The sequence below is a fragment of the Bos taurus genome, chromosome 3, assembly GCF_002263795.3.
Source record: "Bos taurus isolate L1 Dominette 01449 registration number 42190680 breed Hereford chromosome 3, ARS-UCD2.0, whole genome shotgun sequence".
NCBI lineage: Eukaryota > Metazoa > Chordata > Mammalia > Artiodactyla > Bovidae > Bos > Bos taurus.
In genome coordinates this window covers 119,570,753-119,586,948 of record NC_037330.1, presented here as the reverse complement: position 1 = coordinate 119,586,948, position 16,196 = coordinate 119,570,753, and the positions used below count along the sequence as shown (strand labels likewise).

Here is a 16,196-nt window from a genome sequence, read left to right as displayed (position 1 = left end):
TCCTGGGAGACGGTGAGCGTGCTGCAGTCCACGGGGCGGCAAAGAGATGGACACGAATTAGTGACTCACACAAGTGCCCCTCTCTCAGAACCAGGGTCCCTGCGAGGGCACCAACACCTACCCACTACCTCAAGTTTAGAAACAACCACTGTCTTTCCATCACTTTTTCAAAATAGCGCTGTAGCTTTAAAAAAAACTGCTCTTGTAAACTTGCTAAAGGGGTAACTCAGACAGTAAAGAATCTCCCAGCCGATGCAGGAGACCAGGGTTCAATCCCTGGGTCAGGAAGATTCCCTGAAGGAGGAAATGGCAACCCACTCCAGGATTCTTGCCTGGAGAATCCCCCAGACAGACAAGCCTGGAGGGCTACAGTCCACAGGGTCACAAAGAATTGGACACGACTGAGTGACCAACGCTTTCACTTGCAAACAAACCAAACACCTCTGAGGACCATGCTCTCCAGGGAGTTATGTTAGGATAGTAATGGCATGTGAAGTGAACATTTACAAATGACCAAGTGATTTTAAACACACTAGATTATGCTCAGCTAGTGACAGCCTAAAGACCTTGAAAACAAAACAAAAACTCCCCACGTAAGCATGGGAAACATGAGTTCATTGGAAAAAAAGATTTTATTTTACCATAAAAATGCAAACTGGAATAAACACCATCTCTCCTAAGGTGGACGTTACAGCTATTTTTAAGTATTTCCAAGCTTCCCTTGGAGAAGCTGACAATTATAAAATTTAACAAGTTTGCAGCCTTAAATCTGAAACGTTCCAAGTAAAAATAATTTAGCAAAACGGCTTCTTAAAAAAACCACACAGGCTAACCTTGACTAGAAACCAAAGCTAATTTTAAACCAGCCTGCTTTTTTGTTTTATGCTGAATGACTTGAGTTTGTAAAAAGTGAATGTCTGGGACCCCTGTGTACCACCTGACGCTCTTCTGTTGTATGCTGAATGACTTGAATTCGTACAAAGTGAATGTTTGGGACTCTTCTGTATCCCGTCTGCACCAGCCCACGCCCGTAAAGAGTTTCCGTGTTTCGGAGCACGCAGCTTCCTTCCGGTGACAATCGCGTCAACAGCCACTTGCCTTTAGCATCCCACCCAAACTTCATTCCCGACAGGTTAACCCTACAGAAAAGGGGAAAAACAAAACAAAAAACGGGAGAAACAAAAAACAAACCAAAGACCTCCAGCGAGACGCTTCCTGTTCTTAATGCCCGGTGGGGCCGCGGCTGCCGGACTGGAAGCCGGTACGTCCCCGTCACTGCGGCCTGGCTCTGCTCCTGTGAGGTCAGGACACGGTGTCTCCTTGCGGTGGCCCGATGCCGCGCAGCTGGTCTGGCTGCGCCCGGCGGGGTCTCCGATGCTCAAGGCTCGCAGCCCCCTGAGCTTCTCCTGATCCAGGGAGGACCGGCGACATTAAAGCGACTGGATCAACAGTTTGATGGGAAACCGAAGCTCGTGATCACGAGCCCGACGCACTAGGGCTGCCGCCTGGAGGATACTCTGGAGGAAAAGCCTGGGGCCCTGCGCTCCTCGCCGGGACGCTCCCCGGGCGCCCGTGGCACGGCCGGTCTCCGGGAAGGCGGCCCCGGGGCGCGCGGCCTGCATTACCTATTCCAGGCGCTGCGGTGGCGGCCGGCGGAGCCTGAGCGCGGCCTGTCGTCGCCCCGCCGATGGCGGCTGCGCTTCCGGCTGGAGCTAGCCCTGCGGTCCCGCTCGCGGCCACGGCTCTGGCTCTTCTCCCGCCGGCTGCGCCGCTCTCGGCTGCGGCTGCGGGACTTGCGGGAGCGGCCGCGCTCCTCGGGGCTAGCACTGCGGCCTTGGCGCGAGCGCTTGCGGTGCGCCCGCCGCTCCCTGCGCGGCCTGCCGTCCTCCCGGCTGCCTGCCCGCCGCCGCGGCACGCTGCGCTCCCGCTTGTGCCTGCGCTCGCCATCGCCGCCCTCGTCCCGGCCCGCCCCGCCGCCGGCCCGGCCGCCGCCCCCGCTGGGCTCCCGGTTGCACTTGTCTTGCTCGGAGCGCGCGTCCTTCCGGGGCGCACTCGGCTCGCAGGCGGCGGGCGCGGCCTTGGGCTGCTGGGTGTTGTCCGGGATGCAGGCCAGCACGGCGGGGCACCTCTTCTCCGAGTGGCCGGCGTCCGGGCCTCGAGGGTCCTGCCCCTCCTTGCCCGGGGCCGCCTCCTCCTGGGCAGCAGCGGGAGCAGCGGCGGCACTCCCGTTCAGGTTCTGGGGGGCGGCCGGCCGCACCGCGGGCTCCCGGTCCCGGGGCGCGGCGCCGGCCGAGGCCGACACGGTGTGCAGGATGTCCAACACCGGCCGGAGCAGGTCGGCGGGGGAGGCGGGGCCCGACTCGGCAGCGGTGGCACGCGGCTCGTCCGCCTTCTTGCTGAGCAGCAGGCTGAGCAGACGCGCGCGCAGCTCACGCTCCCGACGCTGCAGGCCCAGCGCGCGCTCCTTCTCCTCCTCCACACGCCGCAGCTCGGCCTCCTGCAGCCGCCGCCGCTCCTCCAGCTGCTGCAGCCGCAGGCTCTCCTCCTTGTGCTCGTGCTCGTGCAGCTTGGCGGCCTGCGGGACAGAGCGGGGCGGCGGGGCATGAGCCGGGCTCTCAGCGCGGGTGGGCGCTCCAAGGACAGCCCGGCTGGAGCGCGGCCCGCTGGGTCCAACCACACCGGGAGTCCTGCGACCGGCAGCTGGGGGTTAAGTCCGGCCAAGCTCCTGGGCACAACCCTGGGGAGGGGCGCCTATCGGGGTCCGGGCCCCTCCGGGTGGCACACTCGGAGGCCATGATCACCAGCCAGGAGGCTGCCTGGCAAAGCTCCTGGGCACAACCCTGGCGGGGGTGGCGGGGAGCGGCGCCTCTCAAGGCAGCCCAGGCCCCTCCAAATGGCATGCTCGCAGACCACGATCGTCAGCCAGGAGCAAGCCCGGCCGATTCCCAGCACAGCCCTCCTGAAAGGCCCCTCTCGGGCGGACCAGGCCTCTCCGGGTGGCACGCTCGGAAGCCACGATCGTCAGCCAGGAGCAAGCCCGGCAAACCTCCTCGGCACAGCCCTGGGTGGGGGGGCGCCTCGAGGGCGGCCCGGGCCCTCCGGTGCACGCTCCCTGCCACGTGGGCCCCAGATTACTGTGCGGACAGTTGACATCCCGCGTGGGTGTGGGAGGCGTGGAGGCCTGGCCTGCTCGGGGTCTTCAACGTTCACCACGCAATAAGAACACAGCTCTCGGCGCGCACGCTGCTCTCCTTTCCGCAGACTGGTCACAACTGTAACCAGATGGCAGGTGAGGGTCGCCCCGCGCCTGCCTGGGCTCTACGCGCGCCACCCACACAGGGCAGCAGGGACCCTCCAGCTTCACGGCCGTGGGGGCAGGAGGACAGCCCGGCTCCGAGGACTGACATGGGGACCGCGCCTCGTCTGGAGCCCGCCCTGTCCTCCCGGGCGGTCGGGGACGCCTGGCCTGAAGGACACCGGCGCCATGGGCTCGGCGGGAGCGCGTAGAGAGTCGTGGGGCCAGGCGGGGGCCCTTCCATCGCTGGGGAAGCCCGGCCACCCCGCGGCTGCGGCGCCGGGCCTCGGAGGCCTGGTTGCGGGGACGCAGACCCACAGCGCTGCCATTTCTTCGGGGTACAGCCCGGGCCTGGGGCAACACAGGGCGCTGCAACCGCGGTCCCCCGCGACAAACGCCATCCCTGGGCTAGAACCGGGCGCCAGGGAGAAGCGGCACGTCCGTGAAGGCCAGGCCTCCCAAGGGCCGATCCTCCCTGAACAGCCAGGCATCCCTATGGGCTGGCAGGCCATGTGGGCGGGGCATCCCCCAGGGTAGGGCATCCCTATAGGCTGGCAGGCCCTGTGGGCGGAGCTTCCCAGGGGCGGAGCATACCCGTGGGCAGGTCATCCATGGGGATGGGACATCCCTATAGGCTGGCAGGCCCTGTGAGGGGGGCATGGCCCAGCGTAGGGCATCCCTATAGGCTGGCAGGCCATGTGGGCAGGGCCTCCCCGAGGGTACGGCATCCCAAGGGCCGATCCTCCCTCTGTACCAGGCATCCCCGAGCGTGGGCCACCCCGCAATGGGTGGAGCGCCCATGGATGTGGGTCATCCCTAGAGGCTGGCAGTCCCTGTGGGCGCGTCACTCCCTGTGGGCGGAGCTTCTCGAGGGCGGGGCGTCCCCCTGGGCGGGCGGTACCTTGGCGCGGCTCAGCAGCTCGGCCACCAGCCGGATAGACTGCAGGTTGCGCTGTGCCAGCAGCAGCTTGCGCTCCTCCAGCCGGATCCTCTCCTGCAGCTTGCGCTGCTCCTCCGCCTGCAGCTTCTCCAGCTTCTTCTGGCTGCGCCGCAGCTCGCGGTCCCGCTGCTTCTGCTCGCGCCTCCGCAGCTTTTCCTCGCGCTTCCGCTCGCGCTCCTGTTCCTCCAGCTCCTTCTGCTTCCTGGGCGGGCGGGTGGGACATGACGGCTCCGTGAGGGCCATGGGGCCCGGGTTGGTGATCGCAGCACTTGGCTCCTTAGCGCTCTGTCCGCACAGACATCTCAGCCACGGCCGAGGACCCCAGGAGCGAGGCGCGCACAGGGCGAGGCTTTCCCATGTTTCCAGGGAGAGCCTGGCTAAACCCAACCCCAGCCCAGACAACTGAACAAGGCTGATGGTGGGAAGCGGAGTTTTTCACCAGATCCAGCTGCTCCTGTAGGGACCACAGCAGACGAACCAGGACGGGCCTCAGCAGCACAGGGAGGAGGCCCTCCACCACGGGCACCACACAGGCACAGCCCGAGCGCTGGACAGGCCCTGCTCCCAACGCCGGAGAGACCCCTGCCCTGGGCTTTCCCACCCCGAGCCCCCAGCCCCGGAGCTGGAGGGGAGCAGGCATGCACCCGGTGACAGGAAGGTTCCAGAAGCACCCAGCTACTGGAAGCCCCCGAGAGCACACAGCATGACGTTTCATGGGGACTTGCAGAAAAGGCACACGCTCAGTGACACACAGCCAATCTGCTTGCTCTGGGGAGGGGGTGTCCCCCAACGGGGGGCCCCACATAACGCATCCCTGGGGGAAACCCCGTGAGGTCACCGCGTAGATAGCACCTGGAGACAGTGGCGGTCCCGTAAGCACCCGCACAGCGCCGGCCAGCTCAGACCCAACGGCACCCTGTCCTCATCCAGAAACCAGGACCCCCACACGACTGGGAGGGATCCAGACCTCCAGGGGCAGGAAGACCAATGAGCGTGTCCTCATGGAACACTCGCACCCCTCAGTCTTAACCTTCAGGCCAGGGGCAGGGCGGGCACAGCAGAGACGCAAGGCCGCCCTGGACAGCATGTGGCACGGGGACGCCAGGGCCAGGAAGGATACTGTGCAGAAGAGCCGGCATCACTCCCAGGGTGCCAGGTCAGCAGAGAAGCAGCTGGACAAGGAGGCCGGAGGACCCAAGCTCCAGCTGCAGAGGCGGCCACGCAGGGAGGCAAGGCGGCTCGCGAGAACGCTGGCGTCCAGGAGGCCACACGCCAGAAGGTCTCCCTCGGCAGGGATCAGTGAGGGGCTGCCACTCAGACTGCTAGTCAGGGGCCCTGAGTGCCCAGAGCCCTCAGCTGTCCAGCTAAGGGCCCGTGACCAGGAACAGGACTGCTGCAGGCCACGCTGTACCTCATTAGCAGCAAAGGACCAACTCGCTCGCCTCTGACGAAGGACAAGACGCCCAGGCTCCCGGGCTGGCCCGCAGGCTAACAGTGAGGCCAACTGGGCTTGGACACACAGCCCTGCACACCCGAGGGCCTCCTGGGCACCCACGGGCCCACGTTTCATGCCAGGCCAGCCATGCCCAACCTCCTCAGCCCTGTCAGAGGTACCGCCCCGCCGGCTGTGAGCTGGTCTCCCCCCACGACACCCCTTGCCGCCTGAGCTCAAAGGCCACCCTCAGGGCGGTTTCCCCACATTAACGTGAAGGTGGAGAAAAGTGCCTGTCCCGAAACCGTAGAGAGGTCGTGGGGTAAGCTCTGTGACGCCCCAGAGAGGCCGTGGGGTAAGCTCTGTGACGCCCTAGAGGCTGTGGGGTAAGCTCTGTGACGCCCTAGAGAGGCCGTGGGGTAAGCTCTGTGACGCCCTAGAGGCCGTGGGGTAAGCTCTGTGATGCCCTAGAGAGGCCGTGGGGTAAGCTCTGTGACGCCCCAGAAAGGCCGTGGGGTAAGCTCTGTGACGCCCAGCTCAGGGACTTCGGACAAGGTCGATTGTGGAAGAGAGAGGACGGGCCCTGCCTGGGACCAGGACCCGTGGTGCGCATGCCGCCGGAGCTCCCTGGTTCAGCCTGTGGCCGGCATACCGACTCTAGGGCCTCGTCCAGTGTGAGATCCAAACTGCTCCCCGCTTGTGGCCGCCACCTGAGGCCCGCCACGAGGCCAGGACACCCCGCCCTCTCCGGGCATCTGTCCTCTCTGCAGCCACGGCCTCACTCCGGGGCTCCCGACCCCCTACCCGTGTCCACATCCTGGCCGGCTGCCTGCACAGAGGCCGGCACCATCCCCAGCACCTGCGGCTCTGGAAATGGGTTCCGGGGCAGACCGGGGAAGCGCTGACCCCAGAGACAGGCCCAAATCCGCGTTAGTGACCATCGGAACCAAACGGGAACCACATAGGAGCCCCAAGGCCGGAGCGACACGCAAGTCAGGTCAGCCCAGACACACACACACAGGCTGGTGAGGAATGAACCCCAGACCACACACGCCTGAGACTCAACACTGCAAAACACACAAGAGAAACCTTGCCCATCGCGCACACGGACAAGTGCGGGGAAGAAACACCCAAGCACAGGAGGCACGAGGGAGCACCAGGACTGCTGCCCCCTTCCCAGAATGCAGCTCGTCCACAGGCCAGCTTGCCTGCGGGGCTCACAGGGCGCCAGGCTGAGTCCCTTCCGTCCTGCCCCACCCTGTGGCACCACGCACTGCAGCCCGCCAGGCTCCCCTGTCCACGGGACCCTCCAGGCCAGCACACTGGAGTGGACTGCCCTTTCCTTCTCCAGGGGATCTTCCCCGCCCAGGATGGAACCCACGTAAGCCCACTGCACTGGCAGGCAGGCGGGTTCTCCACTAGCGCGGAACGTAAAAGCGGGAGACAAAGGTCCTGACCCGAGAGGCCTGTTACTTTACAGGACTTCTAAATATCTCTTGTTGGGAAAAGCCGACAATACCCTCACTTGCCTACTTCACTTTAAGGCAGCCTCAGCCTGAATGCCAAAAGCCTGTAAGATGGACAAAAATTCTGTGCCCCCGTCAGCAGGTGGTGCACGGCGCCCCGGGAGGCTCAGCGGGAAGGCAGAGCGGGAACCGGCGGTGCCCTGGGGCTGGGCCGCAGGCCGCGCACTCCCGCGGCGTTCCCCCCCCCCCCGCCCCCCCCACCCACCGGCACACAGGCCCGCGGAGCCCGGCCCGGCAGCACGCACCTCTCCTCAGCCCTCTGCCGCTCCTCCGCCTCCTTCTCCCGCCGTTTCTGCTCCTCCCGCTGCTGCTCCAGCTCCTGAAGCTTCTGTCTCTCAAGCTGCCGCTTCTTGATGGAGGCGTCGCTCAGGTGTTTGGTGGAATCGAAAGACACCTTCGGAGGCAGGGCAGGGTTAGAACGAGCTCGCACTGTCCTGCACATGCAGACGGCCCTGCGCTCAGCAGGCGGCCTGCCTCAGACTCACCGCAGAGAGCGGGCTCCCCTAACGCCCTTGACCGGGAGGACCTCGGGACTAGAGGGCAGGGCTCGAAATGAGCGCTCGGGACCCCAGCCCTTCCAGGACGGCCCCTTCCGCCGGAAATACGAGCGCGCCTAGAGGCCAGCCCTGCCTGCCCCGGCGCCCGCGAGAGCGTGGCTCCTTCCCCCCTCCTGCGGTGGGGCGCCCCCCACTCCCTGTGGCCAGCTGCCTTCACCACCCAGCGCCCGGGCCAGCGTCCGCGGCAATGCTGGGCAGCGCCCCTCATTTCAGCGGGGGCTGCGAGAGCGCTCCACTGCCCCCACGCTTCCTGAGACACAGACTCTGCGCCCGCAGCGTGGGGGCCCCAGGCAGCCCTCCCGTGCCCGAGGCCCTGGGGCGCAGCCCGCCGCCCGCCCCGGGCCCCCCATCCCCTCCACTCCCCGCCCCAGGCAGCCCTCCCGTGCCCGAGGCCCTGGGGCGCAGCCCGCCCCGCCCCCCATCCCCCACTCCCCACCTTGCTGTCCCCCGCCCCCATCCCCCACTCCCCACCTTGCTGTCCCCCGCCCCCCATCCCCCACTCCCCACCTTGATGTTGCAGGCCACAGCCTTGCCGTCCTCGCCCTTGAACATGAGCTTCATGCCGCGCAGCGCGCTCATGGCCTGGATGAAGCCGGCGTACTCGCGGTACTGCACGTAGGCCTCAAAGTTGAGGTGGCCGCCGAAGCTGAACGTGTGGAAGTTGCGGCCCGTCATCTCCTCGCGGTAAGGGTCCAGCATGGGGATGTCCACGTTGCGGATCTCCCCAAAGCGCTCGAACACGCGCACCAGCACCTCCTCGCTCGGCTTCTCCGAGCCCGACTCCTTCAGCGAGAACCACTTGCACGGCAGCCCCTCCAGGTGGATGGTGTCCGGCCGCTCGCCCGGCAGCGTCTCGTTCATGTCCTTGGCGTCGCGGAAGAAGGAGTCCCAGTCGTGGCGCGTGGGGAAGTCGACCTTGAACTCTGCGGCGCGCACCTTGAGGATGTCGGAGAAGCCGCTCAGCTTGATGGTCTTGCCGTCCAGGCAGGCCAGGAAGGACTTGACGAGGCTCTTGTTCTCCACCTCGCCCTCGAAGCGGATGAAGTCCATGGTGCTCTTGGAGATGCGCAGCGTCGAGAACTGGTGGTGCTGCACCATGCCCTTGAGCCGCTCCATCACCTCCCAGTTGGAGATGGACTTGCCCGGCTGTTTCAGCTGCGGCAGTGCCACGCTGATGGTCATCTTCGTGATGGGCTTCAGGTACAGGCCGTACGGCGGGCACAGCTCCACCGCCTCAGACGTGTCGTGCACGATGGTGGCCGCGGCCATAGCCGGGACCTTGGGCCTGAAACACAAGACGCGCACGCCGCGTTTTCATGGCCGGCCCGGTGTCCCACCCCCAGGCTGGCCAGCACGCGGCCCGGGGCAGGGGGGCCCGTCTGCCCTCTGCTTGCCCAACACACTGGTCGCTACGTCAGGGAAGGCCCCTCAGCCCCTCAAGGTTAGTTGCTCAGTCGTGTCAGACTCTCTGGACCCGGTGGACTGCAGCCCGCCAGGCTCCTCTGCCCGTGAAATTCTCCAGGCAAGAATACTGGAGTGGGTTGCCCTTCCCTTCTCCAGGAAGGGGTCTTTCCCACCCACGGATCGAACCCAGGGTGTCCTGCATTGCAGGCAGGTGCTTTACTGTCTGAACCACCAAGGAAGCCCCAGCCCCTGACATATGGGCCCTTTTAATCAGATTACACAAATACAGGGGGAAAAAAGATGGGTTTGCAAAACTTTTAGGAACACTTGCCTGCCCCAAGCCTCCATGGGCACTGAGCTGCCCCCAATACCCAGACACAGCTCCAGCAGGGCTGGGATGGCGGGAGCCCAGATGAGCAGGGTCCCTGCCCTCGGGGTGTGGGGGACAGGCCACCTCCATGGAGGGTGCAGAGATGCCTCACCGGGGAAGGGACAACCCACACAAACACCTGGGAAGGTCTGTGCAGGAGGAAGCCCGCAGAAACAGGAAGGAACTTTCAGGCTGAGAGAACGGCTAAGGACCGTTGACTTCAGTATCTCTACCGAGGGCAGAAGCACCTTCTCTGTGTCCAGATAAAACTATCAGAGCCGCAGGGCCTCTCGGAAGCCACGGACGGGGAGCTGACTGTGCTCTCCTCCCCCTCAACCAGCTTCTCCCTACCGGTCGGACAGGTGCCTACTTCCGCAAAGCAGGGCCAGACCTGACCCATGGACAGCACACAGTAATGGAGGTGGCCTTGGGCTGTGCGCCCGCCCACCAGATGGCTCTGAAAGCTTCCGAGGGGCCTGGGTTCAATCCCGGGGGCGGGAAGATTCCCTGGAGGAGGGCATGGCAACCCACTCCAGTCTTCTTGCCTAGAGAATGCCACGGACAGAGGAGCCTGGTGGGCTACAGTCCACGGGGTCACAAAGAGTCACGACTGAGCAATTAAGCACACACACACACCCAGACCCCAGAGAAGCTGCAGGGACTGGGGTGGAGGGATCCCAGCTGGAGAAAGAGTCACCTGGCCCGGGTCTGGGGCACTAATGAGGGGGCTCAGCCTGGGCTGAGTGGCGACAGCCCCCCTCCACCTGCAGAAAACCCCAAAGACCTCAGAGAGGCCTGGAGTCAGAGACTCCAGAAGCCCACTGCCTACTAGGAACCCTGGAGATTCCCATCTTCCCTGGTCGCCCAGCTGCCCCTGCACCCTGGGGACGACCCCCAGCCCCTTCGCTGCACACCCCACCCCCAACACACCCCTGGCAGCCCCTCACGATCCCCATCGCCTCCACCCATCCAAATGCTCACCCTACTGCCCCAACTCCCACCTTCTCTCTCCCCAGCCGCCCCCTATGGCTCCGGTAACCCCCTCCAACCTCCAGTAACCCCTAGCTTCACCCCCAGCCCCGGTACAGCCTGCTTACCTCCGACCCTGGTGGACCCCGATTCGCCTGCACAGCCCTGTCCACTGACCCAACCCCGCAGCTCCCTGGGGACCTCCCCTCCTCTGCTCAATCGCCTTTGTCCCCTCTCCCAAATCCCCCCCAGAAACCCCCCCTCCCCCGCTCTCAGCACCCCCGGGAGACCCCCGCAGCCCCCGGTTGTCCGTCACCCCCAAGCCCCTCAAAGGCTTTCGACCCCCAAAGCCCACACCCCCAAGTCCCCAGACCCCCACTCCCAAGTCCGCAGGCCCAGGACACCCGCGCCCCGGCCGTCCCGGGAGACCCCCTCAACCCCCGACCCCCGGTTGTCCGTCACCCCCAGGCCCCTCAAAGGCTTTCGACCCCCAAAGCCCACACCCCCAAGTCCCCAGACCCCCACTCCCAAGTCCGCAGGCCCAGGACACCCCCGCCCCGGCCGTCCCGGGAGACCCCCTCAGCCCCCGGCCCCCGGTTCTCCGTCACCCCCATGCCCCCAGCGCCCAGGCCCCTCAAAGGCTCTCGACCCCTGAAGGCCGCAGGCCCACGAGACCCGCGCCCCGGCCGCCCGCCGCGCGAGGCCGCCCTCCCCGGCCCCCCGACACCCCGGGGTCCCTCGCGCCGGCGGGCGGGGCCCCGTCCACGTACCAGGCCGCCGCCGCCTTGGCCCCAGCTCTCCCGCGGGCCCCCGACGACGCCGGCAGGCCCGGCCTCCCCGCCCGGCGCCGCCGCCGCCACCGCCGTCCGCCGGAGGCGCCCCCGACGCGACCCGCTGCCGCCTCCTCTGCCGCCGCCGCCCGCCCCTGTGACGCATTTCCGCTTCCGCCGCTCGGGCCCGCGGAAGCTGGCCGCGCGGCGGGTCCAGGTTTCTCCTCCTGGCCATGGCCCCGCCCCCCAGAGGCGGGACTTCCGGGGCGGCCGTGGGTGGGGCCGGCCGGCCCGGGCTTTGCGGTGCGCGTGCGCGAGCTCGCCGCGCCCTTCCCCCACCCCGCCCCGCCCCGCCCCGCCCCGCCCCCAACCCTGCTACCTGTTTTCAGGTCCAGGCAGAGGCCTCACCTGGGGCCCCAGCGTGAAGGCACCAGACTCAGGACTCAGGCCAGCTGTGTGGGGTACACTGCTGTTATAGTTATGCGTCGCACATAAGATATAATATCACTTCATTATGAACTATGACAAATGCATATTTATTAATTACTGATTTAATTCCTTAGAAGTATGGATTGCTTGTATGACATTGTTATATTATGCTATAACGTAGCATACATATAATGTAACGGGGCTTCCCTGGTGGCTCCACTGATAGAGAGTCTGCCTGCAATGCCAGACACCTGGGTTCAATCCCTGGGTTGGGAAGATCCCCTGGAGAAGGGCATGAAAACCCACTGCAGTATTCTGGCCTGGAGAATTCCGTGGACTATAGGCATCGCAAAGAGTCAGACACAACTGAGCGACTTTCACTTCCCATAATGTAACTACACACACTTAGGTAATATAGTGCTAGTGTAAATATCTAGTATTTTAATATTGAAAAATTTTACATTTTAACATTTATGTTTCATGTTTAGTTTTAAGGATATCTGAAAATAACACATATTGCATCATTATTATTTTATATTTTTGTCATACATCTATGCATTTTATTATTTTAAATCGCTTAATATATAAAATTTAAATATAAATATATAATATACTTTATGTGTTATATGTGTGTGTGCTCAGTCACTCAGCTGTGTCTGACTCTTTGTGACTCCATAGACTGTAGCGTGCCAAGCTCTTCTGTCCATGGGATTCTTCAGGCAAGAGTACTGGAGTGGGTTGCCATTGTCTTCTCTAGGAGATCTTGTTGACCCAGGGGTGAAACCTGTGTCTCTTGTGTCTCCTGCATTGGCAAGTGGGTTCTTTACCACTATGCCACGTGGGAAACCCATGTTATTTATAACCCATTGCAAAAATAATGAACTTCTGTATAACTTTACCTGTAATATGTATCTTATGCATAATAATACATTTAGGTCTGCTGCTGCTACTGCTGCTAAGTCACTTCAGTCGTGTCCAACTCTGCGACCCCATAGACGGCAGCCCACCACGCTCCCCCGTCCTTGCCTGGATTCTCCAGGCAAGAACACTGGAGTGGGTTGCCATTTCCTTCTCCAATGCATGCAAGTGAAAAGTGAAAGTGAAGTCGCTCAGTTGTGTCCAACTATTAGCGACCCGATGGACTGAAGCCTACCAGGCTCCTCCGTCCATGGGATTTTCCAGGCAAAAGAGTACTGGAGTGGGCTGCCATTGCCTTCTCCGTACATTTAGGTCATTTTATGGTATAAATAAAATGGCTTCCCTCATAACTCAGTTGGTAAAGAATCTGCCTGCAATACAGGAGACCTGGGTTCAATTCCTGGGTCAGAAAGATCCCCTGGAGAAGGAAATGGCAACCCACTGCTCAGTCGTGTCCGGCTCTTTGTGGCCCTTTGGACTGTAGCCCCCACCAGGCTCCTCTGTTCGTGAGATTTTCCAGGCAAAAATATAGCCCTGGGGACCTGTTAAATTTGGAAACTGCCAATAACCAAGCAAAGCGAATTAAGACGTGAGATACTCACTTCTTTGGGACCAGCAAGACTAAGAGACGATTGCAATAATCTGGGAAATAGTCAAAGAAAGTCCTTTTACATTTTTCAGCAAAATATCCCTCCATGGAATGTTCCCCCAGAAACACAGAAACAAAGTTCCCAGGGACCTGTAGCTTTAATCCTCTGTTGAGGAGTGATAAATACCAGGTATGTAAATTTCACTCCCATTGAGCATGACGAGGAACGGGAATAGGATACGCTGTCACTTCCAGGGTGATGTTGCACAGCTGAAGGAATTCTACAATTGAAATTACAGTCGTCTATCATCTGTAGAGTCAAGCTAATGAAATGAGAAGTTATTCCAGGTGGCCCTGCCCTAATCAGGTGTCAGGATCCACACCATTTGAAACGGCGGAAACGCAGCCTGGTTGGCTTCGAGGAAGCCAGTTGCCTGGTGGAAAAAAGAAGCCATTTGGCAGGAATTGGCATGTGGCTTCTGAGTGGTGAAGGTATCGATGCTGTCAGTCTAATGAAATGAGAGAGTGTTCTAGGTGGACCTGACCTAATCAGCTGTCGGGGTCAGCGAGCGTTGAAATGATAGAAACACAGCCTGGTTGCCTTCGAGGAAGCAAAGTGGAAAGAGATCATTTGCCAGGGATTGGCAGGTGGCTTCTGGGTGCTGAGGTTCTTAATGTTCCGATACAAGAAACTGAAATTCTTCCAACAATCACTGAGCTTGGAAGAGAGACCCACACCCCCAAGGAGAGACATCCCCCTTCCAGCCCTGGTTATTAGCTTGATCTCAGGCTTTTGAGCCCTTGAGGAGAAGACCCTGTTAGGAATATGTGCTTGGATTCCAACTGAGGGAAACTGGGAGATGACAGATGTCTGTTGTTTAGAAGCTTCTAGGTCTGAAGTCGTTTATTACACAGCCATACATGATGAACACATCCAGAATAAACATATGGACATTAAGTCATCACCAACCACAGAACACACTAAGATCATGGCATCTAGCCCCATCACTTCATGGCAAATAGATGGGGAAAAGTGGAAACACTGACAGGTTTTATTTTCTTGGGCTCCATAATCAGCAGACAGTGATTGCAGCCATGAAATTAAAACACATTTACTCCTCGGAAGAAAAGTTATGACCAACCTAGACAGCATATTAAAAAGCAAACACATCACTTTACAGACAAAGGTCTGTATTCAAAGCTATAGTCACGTATGGTTGTGAAAGTTGAACCGTAAAGAAGGTTGAACACTGAAGAATTGATACGTTCGAACTATCTTGAGAGTTCCTTGGACAGCAAGGAGATCAAACCAATCCATGTTAAAGGAAATCAACCCTGAATATTCATTGGAAGGACTGAAGCTGAAGCTTCAATCCTCTGGCCACCTGATGTGAAGAGTCAAATCATTGGAAAAGACCCTGATGCTGGGAAAGATTGAGGGCAGGAGGAGAATGGGGCAACAGAGGATGCGATGGTTGAATGGCATCACCAACTTCATGAACATGAGTTTGAGCAAGCTTCAGGAGATGGTGAAGGTCAGGGAAGCCTGGCGTGCTGCAGTTCATGGGATCGCAGAGAGTTGGGCACGATTTAGCGACCAAACAACAACCAACCACAGGAAAGTGTGCCTCTCTACCCCATGCAGACAATGGTGTGCGTTCTGTGCTTAAATCTTATCGCTCTATTCATTTCCAAGGGCTGCTGTAAGCTGTTACCCCAAAGAGAACAGAAATGTATACCCTCACTGTTCTGGAGACCAGAAAGTCTGAAACCAACCAAGGCATGGGTGCATTTCGGTTCCTTCCGAGTGCTCCCAGGAAGGATCTGCTCCGGGTCTGTCAGCAGGCTTTCTGCGGTTTGCCGACAATCTCCAGTGTCCCTTTGAAACGAAGCAACAACCTATGGTCCTTGTCTCCCATGCCCTCCGCCTGCCTTCTGTCTGTAAAAAATAAACTTGAACTTCTGCTTTAGCTGAAGCAGAAGTTTAATCAGAGAAGTAAGAACATGGCAGAACCACACCAAATCAGTCAAGCAAGACTAAATTATAACAGTTGACTCATAAAGCATAGTCAAGTACCTTTAGTTCCTCCCGAAGGGCTGTAGTGAAGTTGTAAACAGCAACCCACTCCAGTGTTCTTGCCTGGAAAAATCCCATGGACAGAGGAGCCTGGTGGGCTACAGTCCATGGGGTCACAAAGAGTCGGACTCGACTTAACGACTGAGCACGCACGCGAGAGCTATAGAAGTTCTGAGCCACGTCCTGTGAGCTGCTTTGTAGATACTGACACCCTCTACCAGGGGGAGAAGTTAACAACTTCATGGCCAGGCTGTAGGCATGACATAAGCTGTCACAGATCTGAGGACTGGCCTCAAAGAATGGGAACAAACCGACCGTGCAATGGAAGATTAATTGTACCTAAAACAGCCAAGATGGTGCTGGTCAGACCACTGATGACCGACCTGAGGATGACTGGCAGAGCTGACTGTGCTGTTTCTACACGTAGCCTCCATCCAACATCTGTCTGCCTACGTATCCATCTGTTCATCCATCTATTCATCTACCCATCTGTCCAAACATCCGTTGACTCATCCATCCACTCATCCAGCAATCCATCCATCCACCTCTCCATCCATCCATCCACTTATCCAACAACGCATCCATTCATCCATCCATCCACTCAATTCATCCATCTATCCATCCATTCACCATCAATTCATCCACCATCCATCATCCATCCATCCATCATCCATGCATCATCCATCCATCCACCCATCCATCTAACCATCCATCCATATATCCATCCATCCATTTACCCATCTATCATCCATCATCCAACATCCATCTATCTATCCATCATCCATCCATCCATCCGTCTATCCATCATCCACCCATCTATCCATCCATCCATCCATCTATCCATCCATCCACCTCACCATCCATCATCCATCCATACATACATCATCCACTCCCCCATCCATGTAACCATCCATCCATCT

The 16,196-nt window shown here is 60.1% G+C and overlaps 1 protein-coding gene across 1 annotated transcript; it reads right to left on the bottom strand.

Moving 5' to 3' along the window:
* Nucleotides 1-613: 613 nt before the first annotated feature.
* On the bottom strand, nt 614-11,418 carry LOC132344959 (A-kinase anchor protein 17A-like). The gene is made up of 5 exons (XM_059885278.1): nt 11,264-11,418; nt 8,258-9,035; nt 7,439-7,587; nt 4,197-4,437; nt 614-2,575 (listed from the first exon to the last, which is right to left on the bottom strand). Exons 2-5 carry the CDS (start codon nt 9,017-9,019, stop codon nt 1,622-1,624), a joined length of 2,106 nt encoding a protein of 701 aa, XP_059741261.1. The 5' UTR covers nt 9,020-9,035; nt 11,264-11,418; the 3' UTR covers nt 614-1,621.
* Between the last annotated feature and the right edge of the window lie 4,778 nt (nt 11,419-16,196).